This window comes from Bos indicus x Bos taurus, chromosome 17 (assembly GCF_003369695.1).
Source record: "Bos indicus x Bos taurus breed Angus x Brahman F1 hybrid chromosome 17, Bos_hybrid_MaternalHap_v2.0, whole genome shotgun sequence".
Lineage (NCBI taxonomy): Eukaryota > Metazoa > Chordata > Mammalia > Artiodactyla > Bovidae > Bos > Bos indicus x Bos taurus.
The window spans coordinates 4,706,166-4,730,110 of record NC_040092.1 but is presented as its reverse complement, the minus strand read 5'-3'; the positions used below and the strand labels follow the sequence as shown (position 1 = coordinate 4,730,110).

Below are 23,945 nucleotides of genomic sequence, written 5' to 3'. Positions count from 1 at the left end.
AAATTACCTGAACCCCAATCTTCAGATGCTTGTTCTATAATTTTGAAAGCTAAAACATATCTGTACCTTTGCCTGTGTTGTTGAGTCACTCAGTTGTGTCCAACTCTTTATATGACCCTATGGACTGGAGCCTGCCAGGCCCCTCTGTCCATGGGATTTCCCAGGCAAGAATACTGGAATGGATTCCTATTTCATTCTCCAGGGGATCTTCCCAACCCAGGGATCAAACCCACATTTCCTGCTTGGCAGGCAGATTCTTTACTACAGACACACCTGGGAAACCCACATTTACTTAATCCCTAAATAGATTCTCAGCACTTGAAGTTTTCAGTTCTAGAAAATCAAGTGATAAGGTTTTTAATTGTGGGGGCAGCTGGAAGCCTGTTCTTATATTTACAAAACAGAAACCCAGAGCTTAAACACGTTTGCACTGCTAGGCACTAGGACTGAACTCTGGCCATCAGTGACCATAGATTGTCTTGCCTACTAGTGTGCTTCTGGGCATGCTCCCAGTCACACCAAAGGCATTCCTTTGTATTAATATACTTGGTTGAAACCATAGCCTGCTGTGCCTTGCTACTTGGGATTCTTTGAATCCCATCTTCACTGACCTCCCTGGAGGTAGTCAGTAAATACTGGCATAGAATGCTGGCATGGGTGAAATAATTTTTATCAATTAGGGAACTCCTTTAATATCTTAAGTGGTTTCCCGAGGAAAAGAGGCAGCATGATGAGGTTATTAAGTCTGTAATTTGAAGGTCATATTGTCTCTAGGATGTTTTCTTGAACAGGTTCATTCTTTTGTGAAACATGTTCTATAGTGTATATAACTCTTTTAAGAGATTAAAACCCTTCCAAAGTGGAATAGGAGATAACCATCAACTTTTGGGATGGTGCCTGGCTTTGTACAAGGTGCTTATAATGCATCATTTATTTGAATCCTCTAGTAGCCTTTAGAGATACTATCATACCCCTTAGAGGTGGGCAAATAAGGTATTTTGAGATGAGGAAATAAGTGGTATTTTATGCCCAAGATCACCCAGCTAAATGGGTGGGAGAGTTGAACTCAGGGAGTCAGTCTAAAAAATGCTCTTAATCTCTGTAATATCAATAGCCATATTGATACTTAATAGCATGTCCTTCTGTAACAAGATGTTATGGCAAAACGGTTAAATGTTCTAGCTCTACCATTTATTAGCTGTAATATGGGTCAGTTAGGCTGAAGAAACTGTCTCAAATATAGTTACTGGTCAGAATGTATTACTTAGGGCAGCCAGGAACTGAAGCAGGCGGTAATTAAGGGGGAAAGGCCTTCACTCACTATAAAAAGTGGCTCAGTGAAGTTGGATAAATCACTACCACGGCAGTGAAACACCCGGAAAGAACAAGAAGACTTGAAACGTTCAAGAAACATTCGGAGAACAAAGACACTGCATTGTACTTTTTAATTGCACAGGTAGTTTTAAATAAATGGAGAAAGCACCGTCCAAAAGTTACACTAGCACGGAAAGATTTCATCGAGCATGTACATAGTAGTTTTCTGTAATTTTACAAAAGATTCTTGATCTTTATTTGAACTGTACATGAGGGAAAAGGAGCCCCCTCAGGTAGGTGTTCCGCTTGCAGAAGCAAACTAAAGGACCTAAAGTCGGAGGCAAGCCTGGGATGCTGAGAAGGGAAAAGAGAAACTGATAAAGGACCATTCGTTAACTCCATGTCTGAAACACTTATCGCGTGACCCTTGTGTAAGTACTTCAGGGCAAACCACCGCCCTTAAGATAAAGGTACACCCTCAGAAGCTGTAATTCTGGATCACAGTAATGTATCTATGTACCCTGGACCACTAAAGGTCAAAAGACAATATTTGGGGTGACCTAGGAGGCTTGAACAAATACTTTAAAGGAATTCTCTAGGACCACACCCCCTCTACTTTGGCTTTTTGGATGAAGCACAGGCCTTTGTGCTGTCCTCCAGGCAGTGTCACAGTCAAGAGCATCAGTACTGGATCACTCCTTAGACACTAATCAGCTGGGGAAAGAGTTCACTGGCAAAAGGGTCCTCCCAAGAATGGTCTGCATCAAGCAGGGAGGACATGTCACTCAAGGGAGAAGGGGAACCCTCATAGCTACAGTCACTGTAAGCATCCAGCAGGCAGGAAGATGGCTTCAGGCAGTTGCTGGTTGAAAGCAGATCTGAGATACCCAGCTCTGGAATGAAGTCATCTTCTACAAGTTCTTCCTTCACTGAGACTGTGAATTCAGGGTGATCTTTCTCTGAGGGGCTGAAAGGTGCTTCCTCAATTTTCACTACCACATTGGCTTCGCTCTCTGTCTCAGAGGGCATCTCTAAGACTAGGGGCTTTGTATATACGTGATCAAAACGAATCAGTTCATTAATGGCTTCCAGCTTGGCTGATGACGTCCCCAGGGATGGAGAAGGGGAGGCCGGTAAGGAACTGGGTCCTTCTGGGTCCACTTCTGGGAGCTGCTCCAGGCTGGCAGACTCTGGGGAAGGACATCTGAGGAACATGACTGGGTCCAAGTTGAACAGAATGCCCAACAGGATGTCAGACTAGAAAAGGAAAAATAAATGGCATTCAACTGCTAAAGAGTACACTGAGAACTGACCTTAGTGTTCCATAATGTAAACTAATCCTTCTGCTACAGGATGATCTCTGGGACCCACGAGACCCACTCATGTACCCTTCACTCATGTCCTAGACCACCTGGGAACAGGGAGGTAGTCAATGTTCAGCCCCAACTCAACCAAACCTGCACTGCCCGCATCTGTCTGGTTAGGGGTGTCAGGCATCACACAGACGGAACCGAGTAAACAGCTCTTTAGTAAAATCTGAGTAAGCCCTACCTCAGAGTCTGAAGAGTCAATGCCATCAGAGTCCATGGGGAGATGTTCTGGAGGGGTGACAACTGGGCCTGCACCTGCTGCAGAGGTGCACGTAGTCTGAGTGCTGCGGACTCAGCAGACCCGGCCACCAGCCCCGCTCCATTCCCCTGGAAGGAAAGATCAGTCAGTGAACAGCTCCAACAGCTGGGTGTCCCCAGGGAAATGCTTGCCAGGAGATTGATTCTCAACTTTTAAGAAAGCTAAAAAAACTTTTTTAAAATTCATTTATTTTGGCTGTGCTGGGTCTGACTTGACAGCATGTGGGATCTAGTTCCCTGACCAGGGATCAAACCTGGGCCCCTGCATTGGGAGCACAGAGTCTTAGCCACTGGACCACCAGGGAAGTCCCTAGAAAATTATTCTTCAGAGCTGAAATCTTTCCCTTACACATCTGGTATTTCCATTTTTTTGAGTCTTCCTTGAAGAAAAGAGAGGTAAGGCTAACTTCTTTTTATTTTCTGTACGATGAAATGTTTTTCTTCCCCAAGCTAAGATTCAGGCAGGACTATTATTCTTAATTATTATCTTATTTATATTCCCAATAAGAGTAACATCCCTAGTAATAAAGTTCTGTAGTGAATTGAGGCCCATAATATTTTTGGATAGTGCTGTACTCAGACACTCAGTCGTGTCCAACCTTTTACAACCACATGGACTGTAGCCAGCAGGCTCTTCTATCCATGAAATTTTCCAGGCAAGATACTGGAGTGGAAAGCCCTTTCCTACTCCAGGGAATCTTCCCAACTCAGGGGTCGAACCCATGTTATTATTTTTAAAGTTTGTTCTGAACATTACTTTTAGAGCAGAACTGCCAGTCAACCTTAGACCACATATCTGTTATCACTGGATTTGCCATAAATTAAAACCCACACATCACGCTTCCATCAGAAAGGTATGTCTATCACAAAGAATCCCTTCTCTTATTCATATTCATCAAAGAGCTATTTTAATTTTAGTAGCATTCAAAGTCAGGTTTGACTGCCACTCTTATCCTGGTTCTCCTCAATGCTGGCATTGTAGACACATGTCAGCTACCGGCATTTGTTAGTACTTGCTCTTAAAGAGAGTCGTGTAACTTATTCCAGTTATTAGGACTTAGTACTATTCACTATACCCTTGAAAAATGAATATCCTTAAAGAGGTTATGTCACTTAAAACCAGTTCTTACATATGGCACCAAATAAAGGACATAACTCACCTTGGTCTCTGCTTCCTCTTCAGTCACTAGGGCATCCATTCCCAACCGCTGTCTCAACTCCTGATTCTCAACTACAAGGCCATGAGTTTTCTCTCGTAAAAGCTGATTTTCTAACAAAAGTTTTTGGTTCTGGAAGAAAGTTCAGAAGACACTATTAAAACATCTCATTCTTTCACTTTAAGAGCACACCTGACAGTTTCACTACAGCAGGTTTTCCTTCCTTCTCCTGGATCTTTTGGAAAACTCTACACAGTTGTTCATAGTACGTATCAGAAGGCAAGGTCATAAATATAAAAAATAAGCTATTTAAGAAGTGCCATTACATGAGGGTCACATATAACAAAGTGCCCCCAACTACTGATAGAGACTTCAGCAAAGAGTAACTAGTAGCTTTAATTTAGATGTGATGGTTTAAAAAATCCTATCTTGAACTGGCAGGTAATAATAAAAGTGGTAGTGGTGAGCTGTAAAATTAACACGTTTAAAAAAAAGAACAACACAAATACTCTTTATGTATTCAAGATGTGTAACCAGCAACAATTTAAGTTTAGGTAACAAGTGGGCCCAAGAAGGGGAAGGGAACCGTTGGTGGACTAAATCAGGAAAATTTAAGCAATGATTTCCTATCAGCTTTTACTCATTTCTTAGTACTAGTTGATTAAACATTGTTCTAATGCTGTAATTCACCGACAATCGATTTAGACTGATCTAGCACCAAATACCAGAGGGTCAATCACTTCTGTTCTCATCAAGCTTCACCACTTAACAAACTACCAATCTACCCTAACTTAGACTTGCTTAACTTTTAACAATACATCCAATTGTATTCTAAAGGAGATGAAACAACCAACCATTCACCAGGGAAAGCTACACAATGGACGTAAGATAAAGTGTTTGGCCTTAAGTATTTTTACCTCTTCTTCCAAATCTACCACTTGTTGCTCCAGCTCACTCATTCGAGCTTTCTTCCGGTCTCTGGCAGTCTGAGCTGCTACTCTGTTTTTCAGTTTCCTGAGAAAAGAAAGAGACATACCACACTAAATCATCTCAAACCTTATTTATTTGAAAACTTGGCCAGCTGGTGCTTTCACTTTAATTTACGGTATACAGTAATGGTAAAATACACTTCAGGCTCCTCCCCTCAATAAAAGAAAACCAAAAAAAAAAAGAATCGACCTTCTGTGGATCTAGCTAGCAGTACCTACTTATCCTCCCCCGTATTGCGTCACCCACCTCAGCCTCGTCCCCGCCACAGCACAGGCTGGACACAAATATTACTCATTTTGCATCATAAGATATTTTCCCCTCCCCTTTCTATTTCCCATCGCTTCCTGATTACAGTCCCCTCAAAAAGGATCCAACCAGGACTGATTAAACCTAGCGAAGGCTGCAATCGCGCTACTGCAGCCGATAACGTAACAACCTAACTTCTAAGAGAGAGAGGCTGATGCGACTTTCCTCCTGGTGCTGAAAGCCAAGGCTCATGTCTGCTCCAGGGGGCACTTCATAAATCACAAAAAAGCACACTGATCATAATAACATTTACGAAGGAGTAAGTACTAGGCATTTCTCCACAGCCCCAGCGACCTCGGGAAGTAGATAACCATTTTTAAGGACGCAGAGACTGACTGAAGAGTCTCATAGTGCTTACAGTCCCTTCAACAGCTGGCATTTCAGCTCCGTGAGCCTCCAAAAAAGTAGGTAAACCCATGGCTCCACGTCACAGCCCAAGTTTAGAGAAGCTGAACCAGGGGTCTGTGGTCACACAGCTAAAGGGCCTGGAACACAGGTGCCAGCGTACCCTGCTCTGGTCATCTCTAACGAGACAGAAACGAAAGAAATAAAAAAAGCCTGCGCTGCCCTGGACTCCACCTAGCGCAATGGATCGGCCAGTCCAGACTTCCTGCCCTGCCCCGCCCCGCCCCGCGCCGCGCCACGCTGGCAGCGGACCGGCCAGACACCGGCGCCCGAACGCTGCAGGCGGTCAGCGCGACCCCAGGCCCCTGTCCCGCCTTCGATTTCGGTCCCCAAACCCCCGACGCTCGCCCACCTCCGCAGCGCCTTCTCTTCGGGGCTCAGGTGCGTGAGGCGCTGTCGCTTGCGCGCCTGGGGCGGAACCCCGCTCGCCCCCTCCGGGCTGGCCCCTTGCTGGCCCGGCACCATGACCGGCAGAGCCCGGCCTGCCGGGGCTCCGCCGGTAGCAGCGGGCTGGCCGGACAGAAGCAGTACTTTAGGGGCCCCGGCGGCCGGGCTCTGCGCGGGTGCAACCACCACCATGGCCGGAGCGTGTCTACGCCAGTGCGCGCCGCCGCTGCCCAGTGGGCCGGCCCCGCCGGGCCCAGCCTTTCTACGATCGTGGCCCTTCTCGATTGGCCAGCGCCTCGTGACGCAAGCCTACCTCTGCGCCCATTGGCCCGGCGGATCCTGAGGGGGCGGGGCCAGGGCGTCCATTGTGGCCACCGAGGTCTTGCGCAGGGGGCGCCCGAGCCTTTTGCGCGGTGGCCACAGACAGAAGTCTAAGAGCAGGTGCGGGGTCCCTGAGAGCAGGGTGGGGGTGGGGCCCGGGAACTTGAGGAAGGGTCCGGAACAAGGCGGAGTTTCCTCACTAAATGGATTTCCCCCCCTATGCTGACGGAGAGTTTAATTAGAAACCGCTAGGTTTCCGGACTGAGGAATTTTGACGGAGGTTTTTATCCCCGCCTGAGAAAACTATCTTGTGCGCCACTTCGGGCCCGGGGCTGAGTGGAAAATCCAAAGGGTAGCGCGAATCTGGCCTTGGGTTAGGAAAAAAATAGCCTGCAGAGAAATTCCGCGAAATAAGTCCTTAGGGAGTGAGATCGCCCGTTTTAAAACTAGATTTATCTCATAGTGAAGGTTTAATAAACCATTGGTGATGTTCTCTCAGAATGCAGGAGTGCCTGTAATTTCGTTTCTCTTTGCCTCTCTAAACTTTCAGCTATGAGCGTGTATTTATTTATGAAAAGACAAAAATGTGTATAAAAGATAGGAGATTCAGGGCTCCTGCCTGCCTGTTATGGCGCAAAGGGAGTGGGGGTGGGGTACTTGTGAAAGAGGGGCCTCCGAACTGTAGCTGGGGACCAGTTTAGACACAGGAATATTAAAATGGAGAAACCTGAGGAAACGCCCTCCACAGGCATTTTCACTTTTTTGAAGCAAATTATAAAATGTTAAGTTCCCTGGAATCACGAAGCAACCCTTTCTTTACTCTGTGCTTAGCACTGTTTTAGGTTCTTAGGGATGTTGTTCTTTAGTGGCTGAGTCGTGTTCCGCTGTTTTGTGACCCCATGGACTGTAATCTGCCAGGCTCCTCTGTCCATGGGATTTCCCAGGCAAGAATAACTAGAGTGGGTCGGCATTTCCTTCAGGAGATCTTCCCAACCTAAGGGTGGAAGCTAAAGATCCTGCATTGGCAGGTGGATTCCTTACCACTGAGCCACCGGAGAAAGCCCTAAAGGGACCCAGAAGTGAGTGAATCTCTGGTGATTGGAAGGTAGGCAAAGAGTGAAAGAATGCTTCCAGGTAGTTCTTTGGTGTTATTAAGTCAGACTAGCTTTTCAGTTATCTTTTGGTGGTGAGAAAACAAGTTGGGATGAAGGAATGAATGAAAATTCAATCTCTCAATATACAGGCCCCTTTAAGGCATGGTTTCGGTCATCCCCAGGGCTGGACTGTGAGTCTCCTAGTATTTTCTTCCTCCAAACCGGAGGAGTAAACTCAGTGATTTTATTTAAACTGATCGGCCCACCTCAGAGCATCCTGAGCACAGGCTGCTTCCTTTGACTGGGAAAGAGATAGGAGCTGATCAGAGAACAGGACAAAGCAGCCAGCCTCCCTTTTAACCTCATCAGCCTTGAGCTAACTGGGTCCTAAAGTGCATGCAGGGTAGGACTCACTCCTGGCCCTGGAACATTTGGGGGAAATTCCTTGCAATGCTTTCTGGTTAAGACATACATGTTCCTGTTAAAGGACCTTGAAAAGCTGTAAGAGGTTCTGAGAAAAGCCATGTAAATGTCATGAAGACTTTTAAGTTAATATTTGTGAAGACCAAAAGAATGTCTGGCACTGTGTAAGAAATCTCAAGGCAACTAAAAGAAATTTAAATCATTTAGACTTGAAAATGCATGAGGATTTTATCAGTCCAGCATGGTGTAAATAAGTAACTATATGGAAAAGGTACAAGAGCTGGGGCAGAGGAGGAAAGGAGCATTGCATTTTAGTCTTGGTCAATGGGGTAGAAATAGAATGTTGAAACTAACTCCCCCAGGTTTGTTTTCAAGGCCCTTTTAAAAAAATCTTTGATAAACATGTTAAATCATTCTCAAAACCAGTCATTGGACCCAGTGCTGATTTCTCTCCGTGGAATCATGAACACTCTTGTCCAAACCTTTGAACAGTTTTATATCCTTTCTGTAAGGTTACTCTGATAATTCTTGCATCAGATGCCATTAATATTTTAAAACAAGGCACTTGTGATTAGAGCTCTAAAATATACAAAACACAAAGTTCTTAGTCTTTGTGAAATGCAAGAAAGAGTAGAACATTGAATTCAGTTCAGTAGCTCAGTCATGTCTGACTCTTTGCGACCCCATGGACTGCAGCCCACCAGGCTTCCCTGTCCATCACCAACTCCCGGAGCTTGCTCAAACTTATGTCTATAGAGTTGGTGTTGCTGTCCAACCATCTCATCCTCCTTCATCCGCTTCTCCTCTTAATTTAGAACGTTAAGTCTAAATAAATGTCAATGCAAAAAAAAAAAAAAAAATACACCAAAACAACCCAGAAGCAATCTGAAGCTAAAATTCAAGAACTGCTCTATCTACTACAGGAACCACTGACCACAGGTGGCAAGCGATTCTTTTTTTTTTTTTTTTAATTTTTTATTTGGCTGCACCAGGTCTTAAGCCTAATCCTAAAGTTGGAGTCTTAGTTGTGCCAGGCAAACTCTTAGTTGCATCATGTAGGATCTAGTTTCCTGACCAGGGAACAAATCCAGGCCCCCTGAATTAGGAGCACTGAGTCCTAGCCACTGAACCCCCAGGGAAGTTCCTGCCTATTTATTCTTTTTCCCACCTCTCTTTTTCAGTCTCCATTGTAACACTCTACACTCATGCTTAATCTTCCCAAGGTGTACTGCCCTGAGGTAGAAAAATGTCTGGGGCTAGCCTGGAAAATCCCATGGACGGAGGAGCCTGATGGGCTGCAGTCCATGGGGTCGCTAAGAGTTGGACACGACTGAGCGACTTCACTTTCACTTTTCACTTTCATGCATTAGAGAAGGAAATGGCAACCCACTCCAGTGTTCTTGCCTGGAGAATCCCAGGGACGGGGGAGCCTGGTGGGCTGCCGTCTCTGGGGTCTCACGGAGTCGGACACGACTGAAGCGACTTAGCAGCAGCAGCAGCAGGAACAAATAGACCTATCAAGCTACTAGTGATGAGATTGGAAAAGGAAATGACCTTCATCACTGAGTATCAAATCCCTTTCCAATTCCATTGGTTCTACTCCTTTGAGTTGTCAGCAAAGACTTCAATACCATAATTTTTAATGATAAATCATTATCATTGGCTTCTAAGTCGAAAGATGTTCAGACAATTGAAGGGCATTGTTATAACCAAATATGCCTTCCTTACTTATCCATTTAGGTATACAAACAAAGTTTGGGGGCACTCTTTTAATGAAAAAAAAAAAAAGGAATAAAGTTAATGCTGAATCCTGCCTCACTCTAGCAATAAGTACTATTAATCTGCTGTGTGTTTAATAATTACCAAAATTTGGAATATAAGTTGTTTTGGTAAGGCTTATAAAATTTGTCATAATTTAAATTGTTACAATAGCTCCATGCAGAATAATTTTTTATGGTTTGAAAAAAGCTTTAAAATACTTAAATGTATGTATTTTTTGTCCAAGGTAGCCTATTAGGTAATCAACAATAGACTTTTAAGCATAAAACTATGTTGCATTGAGATAAAACCTGTAAGGAAAGTAGAATGGGCAGGAATACACAGATGGTGCTGTGCTCTTCTCAGTGCATCTTATCAGGAGACACAAGATGACCATTTGTCCCAAAACTAGTGATGTTAATTCTTACCAATTGGTTACCATAGTACCCCCTGAAGTTAATTAGTACTGGTACTTAATAAGAAAGATATTTTAAGATTTCTAGCTATCCTGTTCCTCATTAGATTTTCACTCACAGTTCTAGGATCCATAGATGATTCTTCCTTAAATTGTTACCACAGTGATTTCCTTTCTTTAAAAAAAACAAAAACTTTATTCCTGACTGCGCTGGCCTTTGCTGGCTGTGCGCCGGCCTCAGTGTTGGGGCCTCTCGTGGTGGTGGCTTCTCTCGTGTTGGAACGTGCGCTTTAGGGCAGATGGGCTCAGTAGCTGTGGTGCATAGGCTTAGTTCCCCAGTGGCATGTGGGGTCTTTCTGGGCCAGGGATTAAACCCGTGTCCCCTTGCATTCCTAGGTGGATTCTTCAGCAACCAGGGAAGTCCCACAAGGCTTTCTTAGACTGCTAGTACAGATTGTTATTTAACTCTTTCATTGTTACCTAGCTTTCCATTTGTGTACACATTGTTATGTTTCTCCAACTGGATTTCAAAAAGCTCATTAGAAACAGAAGCATGTGTTACACTTCTTTGTGTTTAGTATAGTGCTGAGTACACATTAGACATTCAAATAAATATATTTTTAAATGGCTATTAAACTGTTAGGTTGTCTGCAATATGCTTTAAAAGACAGAACATCTTTTAAATTACTCTGGCAGATTGCTACATAATACCATTTTCTTGAAAGCAGAATTCAAGACAAAACTGGTCTGTCTTGGACTCATTACTAAAGCCTGGAATGTGCTCATTTTAAGGCACTAAGGCAATATTTCTAGTTATTTACGCAGCATATATTCTATTTTTCTTATAAAAAAATAATAATAATACTTTTGTACAGGTTGCCTAACTGAAAACATTCAGCTTCCCAATTCCCTGGAAACTCTGAGTAGATGTGGAATGAAGTTCAGGCCAGTGGTAAGTGGAAGTAGTAGGCAGAGAGGATTCCGGGAAAGCTTGTTAAATGAAGGCTCTGCGGGAGGCCTTACGCCTTTTGACTGTTGCCCCTTTTTCCCCCCCGGGCAGTGCTGCTTGCCTGCAATGCTGATGACAGTGGAAAGATTGAGACATTCATCAGCCACCCTGCAAACATGAGGGAGGAAGCCACAAACTAAGGATGTCAGAGAGTAAAGACAGAACGAGTCTGGGTTCCTGATGCCGTCAGAGAGTGGTCATCTAGCCCTGACCTAGTTCTAGACTGCCTGCTTACAGATCCCAAGTTACATGTGACAAGTAGAATTATCATGGTGCCTGGGTTTTTATTATCTGCCATACAACACAATCCTCATTTTTACAGACACTTACTTACACGATGCCCTAAGTCAGATTTTCCAAACACTGTCTTTGTTGTTCTTGTGAATGGGCTACTAGTACTGCTGAAGAAGTAGAGTGACAGGAAGTAGGTGGATCCCAGAGACAAAATTTTTGTCAGTTCCCTTCCAATACCGGGAAAAGAGATGAGGCACTTAGCATTATGCTGCAGCTAAGTTGCTTCAGTCGTGTCCGACTCTGTGCAACCCCAGAGACGGCAGCCCACCAGGCTCCCCCGTCCCTGGGATTCTCCAGGCAAGAACACTGGAGTGGGTTGCCATTTCCTTCTCCAATGCATAAAAGGGAAAAGTGAAAGTGAAGTCACTCAGTCGTGTCCAACTCTTAGCGACCCCGTGGACTACAGCCCACCAGGCTCCTCCGTCCATGGGATTTTCCAGGCAAAAGTACTGGAGTGGGGTGCCATTGCCTTCTCCGACTTAGCATTATAGCATCACTATTTTGTGGCCAGAAAAAAAAAAAAAAAAACAACAACCTGTAAGTTCTAAGGGGCAAAATAATCATCTTAAAGCTACACTTTTCCAGCTTATCTATCTGTCCCATACTACAGTCCCATCATTTTCCTGGAATGTCCTTTTCCTCTCTCTGTTTAAACCTTAGTTTCCCAACCTCATCATTAATGACATTTAGGGCTGCACAATCCTTTGTTGTGGGGTGAGGCGCTGTCCTGTGCATTGTGAAATTTTACTAGCATTCACTAGATGCCAGTAGCACCCCACCCCCACTCTTGCCCATTACGACAACCAGAATTTGTCTCTGGACATGATCAGTGTCCCTGAGAGCCAAGACCTCCCCCTCCACCCACTGTTAAGATCCACTGCTCTAAACTTGCTGCCTATGATTATCGGCAGTACTGCCTACCTACCTAGATCTCCATGTTAAACTGTAAGCTCCCTGAAGGCAGGGACTACATCTGACTCATCTTTGTAATCTCCCTGTTCATTGACAAAATAGATATTAAAATGGTCCAGGACAATAATGGGAATAGATTTCAGGAATCCTGGCTCCTTGATACCATGATTTTGACACTCACTGTTAAAGATGCCTGTGTCCTATGCCTATGCCTGGTATCTTATTTTATAGGCACTCATGCTATAGTCAAGAGACAGATTCTAGCAGGAAAGTGCTACATGGCTTATTGTTATAAACACCAACTGGATGGTAAAGGAGAGCAAAAAATTGTAAGACAACTTTTTATGGTCTCACAAAGAGAAATGAAAAATTCTTAAATGATAAGGGAAAGAGTGAAAAGCCAAAGTCTGTATACACTATTTTTATTTCCTTAATAGAATCAAAGTTGTATTTTAGTCAGAAAGTGCTACCTACACCCCTCACCCAGTTCCCCTTCCCCGTAACATTGTCCTTTTACATGACTGTGGTCCATCTGTCACAGCTAAGAAACTGACCTGAAACCACAGGGATTCATTACCGGTGAGAAATGGATGCAGTCGTTTGGTTTGCTAGGACTAGTGATTCTAGTGCTTTTGATTTCATGAGTATGTGTTTAAAGGCAGACATTTTTGAACCATCTGAGTAACAAGACACCAACACGTGGGCAGGAAGTCCTCCTGGTCCTGCTGGCGGATGCTTCCTTCAATCCTTCGGGCTGCCCACCCCTTTCTGGAGAAGAGTTGCAACACTTCCTGAAGTTCATTTGTGTGTATTAAGGCTCTAAGAAATTCAATACTCCTTTGGCTTCTGTAAAATGCTGCTGTTCATTTGCTCAGTAAATTAAACAGAGCCTGAAAGGGAGCAGACAGTAACAAAAGGAAAAGTTTTCTTTGAAAAGTGAAAAGATATTACATGACTCTCTTTTACAGTTGGCATTGACCCAGAGCAGTAAATGGCTCAACGTTTGTTTTTGTATTTTTGAAGAAAGTACAGACTCTCCATTGTCAGTACCTTTATTGACACCAAGGTTCAAAGGCAGCAGGAGGAGCAAGTTTTATCTTACTTGAAAGAAGTTACAGTGGGGCAGGTGCCCTTCATTAGTCCTAAGAAAATATATATCAATGTGCTGGTTGTGAAATTTTTTTTTAATAGACTTTTTGGGGTATAATTTTAGATCAACAGAAAAGTTACAAGGCCAATAGAATTCCTTTATGCCAGCCTCCCGCCCCACTCCCCTACACAAACAGTTCTAGCTTCCCGTAATGTTATCAGCCTTTTTAGGTGGCACAATGAAAAAGAATCCGCCTCCCGAACAGGAGACACAAAAGACGTGGGTTCAGTCCCTTGGTTGGGAAGAGCCCCTGGAGTACGAAATGGCAACCCACTCCTGTATTCTTGCCTGAAAAATTCTATGGACAAAAGAGTCTGGCAGGCTACAGTTCATGGGGTTACAAAGAGATGGACACAACTGAGCACACATACACAGTGTTTTCAACCTACACTACCATTGTTATATTTGTCAAAATTCAGAAACCAGTACTGACACAGTGCTATTAACTAAACTCTAGACCTTATTTGGATTTCAACAGTTTCTCCCTTACTTTCTGTTTTCTGTTCTAGGATCCTGCCTTGGTTTTGATTGCTTAGCTTTCGTATGGTATATCTGTTTTTGCAAAATGTTTCATGACTAATTTCAGTAAGTGATATTTATCTGCAGTGCTGGATTTACCTAAACTCAACCTTCCCAGACACATACATACCCTGAGGCTCTGACTCTAAAATAATAGCAATTGAATCCCTCCCTCTTTGATGAGATGGCCTTGCCTTTAGGTGATGCTGTGAGTTTTATCCTGACCTGGCCTGTAGGAGACAAGATTTCTTGAGAATGGCCCAGGGACTTTGAATATTAAAAAAAGAAAAAATCCTCCTGTCTTTTATTTATAGCTACCTTTGAACATCTAATATTCCTGTGGGGAAAGATAGCGAGCTGTACATTTTCTGTTCTCTCATAAACTTTTTTTCATGAAAACATCCAGGATTTATGCAGCTCCAAGAGTCAGCTGGGTAAAATATGGACCAAACTCTGGTTTGGTAAATAAAAGAAATACGAAAAGAGAAAAGCCTTGGGAGCGGAGGACGAGAATTACGATTGCCTCCTAGAATATTAGAACAGAGACCATGCATCTTCCATTTCCAGACCCTGTAAGGACAGTCCTTGCAACCTGGGAGCTGGAGGCCTGGGCTAGCGACATAGACAAATGGACATCGGGCAGGTTTTCAGCTCTCACACATACTAGTTAGGTAACCTTGGACAAGTTACTTTACCTCTCTCAGCCTCAATTTCCCTGTTAGGAAAATGAGAATCAAGTGTCGACCAAGATAATATGTTATACACAGCTCATGACGCAGAGAAAGCATCACAATTCATGTTATTACTCTCACCAAGGGTCATCCACCTTCATACCACGTGTCATTCCCACACTCTTTGTAGTTTCACTCAATTCTCATCCTTCCTTCTATCTTTTGATATCTGGTAGCCAAGAGTTTTGACAGGTCCCAGAAAGCCAAGTAGAGCAATGGTAGGTCCAAGTCTTTAAAATATGTCTGAATATAAAATTTGATCACTGATTACATGCAGAAAAGTGCCCATGAAGGTGGACCATAGTGACGGATGACATGTAGGAGAGGCGTCATAGGGATGGACACCAGGTGAGTTTTCCCCAGCTTCGCCCTCCCCCAACAAGAGGACAAAAGGCCCGCATGTCCCCTGGGTGGGCTGGACCTGGCCACAGGCTGCCAACGACCGGTTCTGTCTGTGTGACCTAGGACAACATTCCCAGCAGAGAACTGCCAACATTGCCTTGGTACACAGACCTGTGACCTCCGGTGAGATTCCGGGGCGGGGCCTGGATGATGCCATACCTGGGGCTGGGGGGCTCGTGGGAGTTGCTCTGCACAGAACAGCTGAGCAAGGCTGCAGGATCTGGGGAGGAAGAAGTTGGGATCTGCAGTTTTTTAAAAAAGGACCCTGTTGGGACCTTCCTGGCAGTCCAATGGTTAGCTCCGAGCTTTCACTGCGGAGGGCCTGGGTTCAATCCCTGGTCGGGGAACTAGGATCTCACAAATCACAAGGCGCAGCCAGAAAAAAAAGTGGGGGACTCTGTTGTTTCGTACTAAACAGAATCATTTTGTGTTTGAAAACGAGTTGTGTTTTCCAACCTAGAGTTCCAGAATTATAGAGTTTATTACAATCCTTAGGATCCACAACGTGTTTCCTAAAAGCCCTCGTCATGGTCTATGCCTGCATGGGAGCCAGAGGTGGGGGACCGACTGCTAAACTTGAACAGCACGGGGTGGGGGTTAGTGCTTGGCTCTGCTGGGGACCAGGAATACACCATGGATCTCTTGAAGAGCTTTTTTTTCATTGTTGTTGTCTGTTTCTGTTTTAAATTATTTGTTTATTTTTGGCTGTCCTGAGTCTTCATTGCCGTGCGAGCTTTTCTCTAGTTTCGGAATGATCTCAGGGGCTAGTGGTGGTGTGCCAGCTTCTCACTGTGGTGGCTTCAGCACGGGCTCGAGCTTCAGTAGTTGTGGCACGTGGACTCGGCAGTTGCAGCTCTGGGCTCTGGAACACAGGCTCGGTAGCTGTGACACATGGGCTTATGAGCTCCGCAGCACGTGGGATCTTTTCGGATCAGGGATCCGAACTTGCGTCTCCTGCATTGGCAGGTGAATTCTTTACCACTGGGCCCCCTGGGAGGCCCTGTTTTTGTCTGTTTTTACTCGAAAAGACAGGCATGTGCCTGAAAGCAACCTAACAGTGCCTGAGTGACTGGAACACAGGAAGGAGCTTGTTCCAGGCTCCGAAGCAAAGGCAGTCCAGTCTGAGCCCCTTCACTTACCGGGGCGGCCCTTCCCTGTCTTGGAATCTGAAGGAAACTGACATCAGCAGAGATAACCCCCTGTTTGAGCCCTTCACGCCCACAAACAGCCTCCTCGGCACTAGATAACAAAACGCTGGTGACCGGAGTGCCCACCCGCCAGCCTCAGACTCCCACCCTGGGCAGCGCTGTCCAGGAACAGGCACTGCCACAGAAGGAATGAATGCAGGTTCTCCGACATCCCAAAGCCACATGCCAGGGATCCTTTAGATTCACCTTCCAGGTGACCAGGTGAGTTTACAAATCAAAGGGCCTCTGAATCTGACTTTACTTTCCAGAACAGAGAAAGGGGTAGAGAAGACAGCCACCCTGGGCACAGCTTTGGATGAAAATAAAATTTCTCAATTGGTGTGTTTCATCAGTGTCCTGAAAAATCAACTTTGTTCAGGCTTGCAGGAAGTGTGTTGTCTACGTGTAACTTTAAACATTTGGGGGGAAGAAATTGAAAACAGTTTTCTAAAGGGACACTCCTAATCTTGATCAGCAAATGTCCCCTTACTCTTCCAGGGACCAGGACAAGAAGGAGAACAGTTTGCACTGACTTGAGGTTCTCCTGAAGATTTCCGTCCTTCACCTGTGCTCAACTATTTGCAGTCAGTAGTTGTTTTTTTTTTTTTTTTTTTTTCTGTTCCATGTGCAATGAACTGATTTTTCCAACACTATGATTAGAACCACAGCCAGAAAAACCTTGATTTGGAGTCAGTCATTCATCCTGAGCGCTGTGCTGCCTTTATCTCCTCTCTGGGAGCAGAATCTAGAAGAGGAGACAGATAATAAGTGACTAATGTTGTATAACTGTAAGCAACCCTTAGGGGTGGGACTGAGGAGCAGGGGCCTAGCTCTGCAGGGCCATCAGGGAAGGCTTCCAAGAGGAGGTAATATTCATGAGGCCTTGAAGGATGAGCAGGAGTTTGTGTAGGATTTAGCTTTACTTTTCCCCCTGCTCCTTCTCCCTGCTAGAGAAGCTAGATGCCACCTGGCCCCTGAGCTAGAATCTCAAGAAAGCAGTAATAGTTCATTCCGGGCTAAAAAAGACCCGAAACTAACACCATATCTCAACCTTTGACACCTGCTACCGTTCCTGAGGCTGAATGGATAAGAAGACCCTTCTGGATTTCGGTATATGTATTCCAACTCTCCTGAGACATCCTTTGCCCCTTTCTTACCCTCATCCTTAGCCTCCTTCAAGATTTCCTTGATATTTTCATTTTAACCAACAACTTTTCTTTAGAAATGGAGACAGGAAAGAGAGAGAGAAAAGATACCTTCCCATCCTCCCCACCCTTCCCTTGTTTGGTTTTCAATTCTGCACACTCACTCACTCCCCAGTTCCTTACTCTGCTTCTCTCCTTAAAGGAGACAGAAGGGACATTGGGGTATCTGAGTTCAGGGGGTGCTGTCCCTCTCCTGAGTCCCTTGGAGGAGTTATCCCTCGGGGTCAGGAGCCAGGTGGGAGCCTGGGGTTCTGGGATCTGCGTCTGTGCCCCCTCCCGCCACCCTCCCCCGAGCCTGCAGCTTTCCTCACTTTGCACAATGAGGTTGTTGACCTTTTCCATTTCATCTTGTTTTTCTTCTGTACCCTCCTTGGCTTGGCAACCACAAATCAACTGCTTCCTCCTTGGCATTTCTTATGAGCATCCCATTGAAATTAAAAACTCAAGAGGAAGAGGCCCCACAGACCTTGAAATGTTTAGCCTGCCTCCTGGCCTTGGCCTCTGGCTCGACTGGTCCCACCTGCTCTCCTGGGAGAGTGGGCAGCTGATGAAATCCAGAGGCCCCGAGACCTCCCTTCCAGTAAGTGCTTTTGTTTGCATATCCTGGTTGGAAAACAGGAACCACTGGTTGGAAATCAATCGATCAGGGAGGTAAAGTTACTGAATGAGTGGATGAGTGAGCCATAGGCAGTGGCCTTCCCGAGAAAGGCAGAATCTGCTGTCTCTTTTAACCGGTTAAAATCTTCCTTGTTTGTTTGCTCTCTACTTCTGAAAGTTTTCTTGGAACCCTCTTCCCAGAAGAAGCCAGGTAACGGGAAATCAGGGTCACAAAGAACAAGAAACCTCGTTTGGGCCCTCCTAAGTTACAAAGCTCCTTTTATTTTCAAAGAACCCAACATGAGGATGTGTGAAATAAGTCACTATTAGAACATGAGCAAACAGTTACAGGACATGAGCCGGGCATGGTGCATAACTCCTAGCCTCTGCTCTCTTTTCTCGGCAAGATAGGAATTGGCTCTGTTTCTCAGAGGAGGATGATCAGGCTCTGAGAGGGTAAGCCGAAGGTCACGTGGTTGACCTGGGATTCAAACCTGCATCCCTGTGACTTCAGAGGTTGTCTGGCTTTCTGGAGGTTGGACAGGCGTAGAAAGGACCCAGGCCAGGCCCACTGCTTTTAGGACGAGACGCCTCTGAGGCGACCTTCAGTAATTTGCATGGTATGACACAGAAACTGAAAACCCAAGTCAAGGTGTCCGAAACCAGCAAAAGAAGGTTCCTTTCAGTCGCTGTTCCCGTCCACTGGTGGTGGTACAGATTGGGTGACGTTTACTGTGCAAACAGCAGCCTGGGAGCCAGGCAGAGCCCACACCTAACTGAGTAAATAGCACCTGGAGGCCTTGAGGCAGGGCACCCAAGGTCCCCAGTGAGGCCTCCCTTTGAGAGGCAAACAGGAGAATGTGCCTGTGGGCTGGGAGCCGGGAGCCCGGAGCACTGGTCCTAGCGCTGCCTCGTATACGTCTCTGCTCCTCACCTGGAAGTGGAGGAGATCAACTCAGTGACACGGGAATCTGGCTGCAGGGGTCAGTTTGCCTTGGACAGCACGGACTGGTGGGCAGAGCTGCAGAGGGTCGAATCGAGCTGCCTGGGTTCAAGTGTGAACTTCACCACTCACACACTCTATGACCCCACACAAGTCCTTCACTTTTCAGAGCCTCTGTTTTCCCATTACTCATCCAGAAATAATTATAGGACCCATCTCACAAGGGTTTTCAAGGAATCAGAGTCAGAAGTCACAGTAGGATTCTAGAATATTCCATCATGGCCATGAGAGTCCTTTCCTTTGACTTTTTGTTGCTGTTTTCAGGGACATTGAGATTCAATTCAAGCCAAAGTTAACAAACTTACAAGAGAGTTAACCTCTGAGAGTTCAAGCTTAGTTCAGTGCTGGTATCTAGTTGGGAATTATTGGTGATTCCTTAATTCTGCAAATATTCAGTGAATGCTTGGAACCTGAAAAGGCTCTTTACGAGTTCTCTGGATGATACACGGATATTAACACATGGACCTTTTCTGTCCAAGAGGAGACGCACACAAATGTCTATGACACAGAAGTAACAGCAGTCCAGTGTTAAGCATCAGCCTGCCAATGCAGGGGATGCAGGTTAGATCCCTGGTCCGGAAAGATCCCACGTGCCACTGGACAGCAAAGAACTGGACACGACTGAGCAACTAACACTGTGCCGAGCACCATCTTAGGTTTTAGGTGCTAAGCACATGATGGTGAACAAGAATCCGGTGAGAAAACATGAAAATTATCCAGAAATCCCCTGCAAAGGAAGACTAAGCAAGAAGATTGATGGCAGAACACGCCCAGAAGTCAGAAACCATCCATCCCCATGATGACCATTTTAGATGAATTCTGAGTAGATACTGCTTAGCAGGTGGTCACAATTCTCCCAAACCGGCTGCTATTCTTGTATTTAAAACACCTGCTGCTGTTTCCAGGATGCTAACATTTACTTTGGTTTTTATGTCAATGCCTTTTGTACAGAGAGCCAGCTGTGGAGCTTTTCTTGTTTCAACATTGCCCCTGGACTGTGCTTTGTTGATAAGAAAATAAATCACCACTTGCCAAGATAGCACTAGAGCAGGCTTTAAGACTGGTTGGAACAGAAGCCTTCCCTCAAGAGAAAGAATAGTCTTTCTCTTCCTGGTTAGGAATGTTGTCCTTTTTCAAGGCTTGATCATCTGGAATGCCGTCCTTCTTTATGGGTTGATTGTCTGCCTTGATCTTCTGTCCTTCTGCTTTCTCTTCCTTGGCTCTCTTTTCAATAATCCCTCTCTACTCGTGGGACTTTAACCAGACGGTTGAGGATTGATGAGCCATAAAAAGTAAAGGTTAGACAGAGAGCAGGTGATCAGTTGCCAGGTGCTGGGGGTGGCAAAGGACTGGAGAGTGCGAGCTTGTTGGGGGCGGGGTCTCCTTGGGGGGCAGCTGTTCCCAACCTTTTTGGCACCAGGGACCAGTTTCATGGAAGACCATTTTCCCACAGTCTGGGCCGGGGGTGGTTTCAGGATTTCAAATGCATGCCATTTATTGTGCACTTTATTTCTATTAGTGTTACATCAGCTCCACCTCAGATCATCAGGCATTAGATCCCGGAGGGTGTGGACCCCTGCTTTGGGGGTGGGTAATGAAAATGTCTTAGAACTTGATAGAGGTGGTGGTTCCACACCATGGTGAATGTCCTAAATGCCATTGAATCTCACACTTTAAAATGATGCTTTTTATGTTATGTGAACTTCACCCCACTCAAAAATGAAAGAAAAGGTTAAAAAGCCAGATACAAAGGCACATGATCTGTATGAATCAATTCATCTGATGCTCAGGTACCAGCTCATCTGTGGTGACAGGAATCAGAACAGGGGTCATGTGCGGGGAGGAAAGGGTTGGAAAGACGCACAAGGGAACTTTCTGGAATGATGGAAATTGTCTACATCTTGTTTTGGGGCAACTGTTACAGAAAATATACAACTGTCCAAAAGTAATGAATTGTACACTAAGATCTGTGCATTTTATTGATGTTAATATATCTCATTTAAAATTTCAAAAAAAGTTAATTAAAAAAAGGAAAGGTGGGGAATTCCCAGGTTGTCTAGTGGTTAGGACTCCGAACTTTCACTGGTGAGGGTCCAAGAGTTCAATCCCTGGTCGAGGAACTAAGATTGTGAAAGCTTAGTGAGGGGGCCAAAAAAAAAAAAAAAAGAGGACACAGCAGTATTTTTTTTTTAATATCTATCTACTTATGTATTTGGCTGTGCCAGGTCTTAGTTTCAGCACATGAGATCTAGTTCCCTGATCAGGGATCAAACCCCAGGCCCCTTGCATTGGGAGTGCAGTGTCTTAGCCACTGGGACACCAGGAAAGTAACCCTGCCCTCACTCCAGCATTATTTGCTTGGACTGATTTGACACTCTTTCCTGGAGTCAGTTCATCCATTTTTAAAGGTGTTGCCTGGAAGAGCTGCTTGCTGGTACTTCATTGCTTGTTCTATGAATACAATTTTTGGAGGGGAGGAGGTTGCATTATTACTCATTTGTGGGCGTGTGGCTTGTACGCACACACAGTTTCACTTCGGAGAACTTTATGTGCTTCGAGCTAATGGAGCCTGGTCCTGAGCACCACAGTAGCCCTCTCTGGAGAGGGGCTTTGACAAGGTGGTCACCAGCCTCACTTTGCAGTCAGATGCTCTGGGTTGGACACTGCCTCAGCTGCATTGACTCTTGCCTCATCTATCTGCCCGGGCCAGTTGGTAGCTGTGTGATGTTGGGCAAGTTGCTTAACCTCTCAAGGCATGACTTCCTCCTAGGGTGAAAGCAGGGATGATAAATGCCCCACCCCACCCCCAGCAGCATTGTCGTGAGTACTGAGCTGGCTGATCCCAAAGTCCCAGACACGGAAGGGCATCAGAAACCACAGCTGTGTGAGTAGGATCATCAGATACAGTGTAGGACATGCAGTTACATTTGAATTTCGAATAAAGAGTAAATGATTTTTAGTATATCATTATTATGCACCAAATGTTGTATTTGCCCCTCCATCCCCCTAATTCACACAGTGAAGCCCTAACCTGTATTTGGAACATGTAATTAAGGTTAAATGAGGTCAGATGAGAATTCCAGAAAAACATCTGCTTCATTGACTATGCTAAAGTATTTGACTGTGTGGATCACAACAAATTGTGGAAAATTCTTAAAGAGATGGGACTGCCAGACCACCTTACCTGCCTGCCTCCTGAGAAATCTGTATGCAGGTCAAGAAGCAACAGTTAACAACCGGACATAGAACAACAGACTGGTTCCAAATTGGGAAAGGAGTACGTCAAGGCCGTGTATTGTCACCCTGCTTATTTAACTTATGTGCAGAGTGCATCACGGGAAATGCCAGGCTCGATGAAGCACAAGCTGGAATCAAGATTGCCGGGAGAAATAGCAATAAACTCAGATATGCAGATGACACCACCCTTATGGCAGAAAGCGAAGAGGAACTAAACAGCCTCTTAATGAAAGTGAAAGAGGAGAGTGAAAAAACTGGCTTAAAGCTCAACATTCATAAAATGAAGATCATGGCATCCAATTCCATCACTTCTTGGCAAATAGATGGGGAAGCAATGGAAACAGTGACAAACTTTATTTTCTTGGGCTCCAAAATCACTGCAGATGGTGACTGCAGCCATAAAATTAAAAGGAGGGAGAGAAGAAGAAAGGCTATGATCAACCTAGACAGCATATTAAAAAGCAGAGACGTTATTTTGCCAACAAATGTCCACCTAGTCAAGGCTGTGGTTTTTCCAGTAGTCATGTATAGATGTGAGAGTTGGACCATAAAGAAAGCTGAACACAAAAGAACTGATGTTTTTGAATTGTTGGAGAAGACTCTTGAGAGTCCCTTGGACTGCAGGGAGGTCAAACTAGTCCATCCTAAAGGAAATCAGTCCTGAATATTCTTTGGAAGGATTGATGCTGAAGCTCCAGTTCTTTGGCTGCCTGATGTGAAGAACTGACTCATTGGAAAAGACCCCAGTTCTGGGAAAGATTGAAGGCAGGAGGAAAAGGGGACAACAGAGGATGAGGTGGTTGGATAGCATCACCGACTCGAGGGACATGAGTTTGAGCAAGCTCCTGGAGTTGGTGATGGACAGGGCGGCCTGGTGTACTGCAGTCCATGGGGTCGTGAAGAGTCGGACACGACTGAACAACTGAACTGACTGACCGAGGTCAGATGAGTGGAGCCCTGATCCAGCACAGTTAGTGTCCTTAGAAGAAGAGACACCAGCAAGCTCCTCTCTCTTCTCTCCTTACCCTGTAAAGACACAGGGAGAAGGCGGCCATTGGCAAGCCAGGAAGAGAACTCTCACTAAAAAATGAGTCAGCCAGGGACTTACTTCCCTGGGGGTCCAGCGGTTGGAAATCCGCCTTGCAATGCAGGGGACACAGGTTTAATCGCTAGTTGGGGAACTAGGATCCCTCATGCCATGGAGCATCCCCCCCCCCCCCCCCCCGCCGCTGCCCCATTTCTTTTTAATTAGAAGGAAAAAAGAGCTCAGAACACCAAGACAGGAGATTGGGCCCTAGGCAGGGACAGTCTCCTCCACCTCCAGGTGTGTCTGACTCCTGGGACCAGCCTCCTTTCTTGCTGCCCTTCGCCCTCTGTGGTTATAGATTCCAGGTGGTGTACAGTCCTCCTCCCCACAACCCTAGAATGTTCTTAGCCATCACTCCCGTGGTCTGTGGGGCTCTTCTCAGCATGGCTTCCTAGACTCACTGGTCTGGCTGGC

At 45.3% G+C, this 23,945-nt stretch overlaps 1 protein-coding gene, 1 long non-coding RNA gene and 1 other non-coding gene across 3 annotated transcripts; 1 reads left to right on the top strand and 2 right to left on the bottom strand.

Moving 5' to 3' along the window:
• Positions 1-1,426: 1,426 nt before the first annotated feature.
• On the bottom strand, positions 1,427-6,417 carry XBP1 (X-box binding protein 1). The gene is given in 6 exon segments (XM_027566418.1): positions 1,427-2,571; positions 2,866-2,973; positions 2,976-3,011; positions 4,103-4,231; positions 5,017-5,113; positions 6,153-6,417. Coding segments are annotated over 6 exon segments (1,155 nt in total). The 5' UTR covers positions 6,380-6,417; the 3' UTR covers positions 1,427-2,013.
• Positions 3,176-3,247, bottom strand: TRNAG-CCC. Its single transcript has one exon. It is a non-coding gene; the product is annotated as a tRNA-Gly (tRNA).
• On the top strand, positions 6,412-21,190 carry LOC113907352. Its single transcript, XR_003515173.1, has 3 exons — positions 6,412-6,628; positions 15,091-15,161; positions 16,901-21,190. It is a non-coding gene; the product is annotated as an uncharacterized LOC113907352 (long non-coding RNA).
• Positions 21,191-23,945: the final 2,755 nt, after the last annotated feature.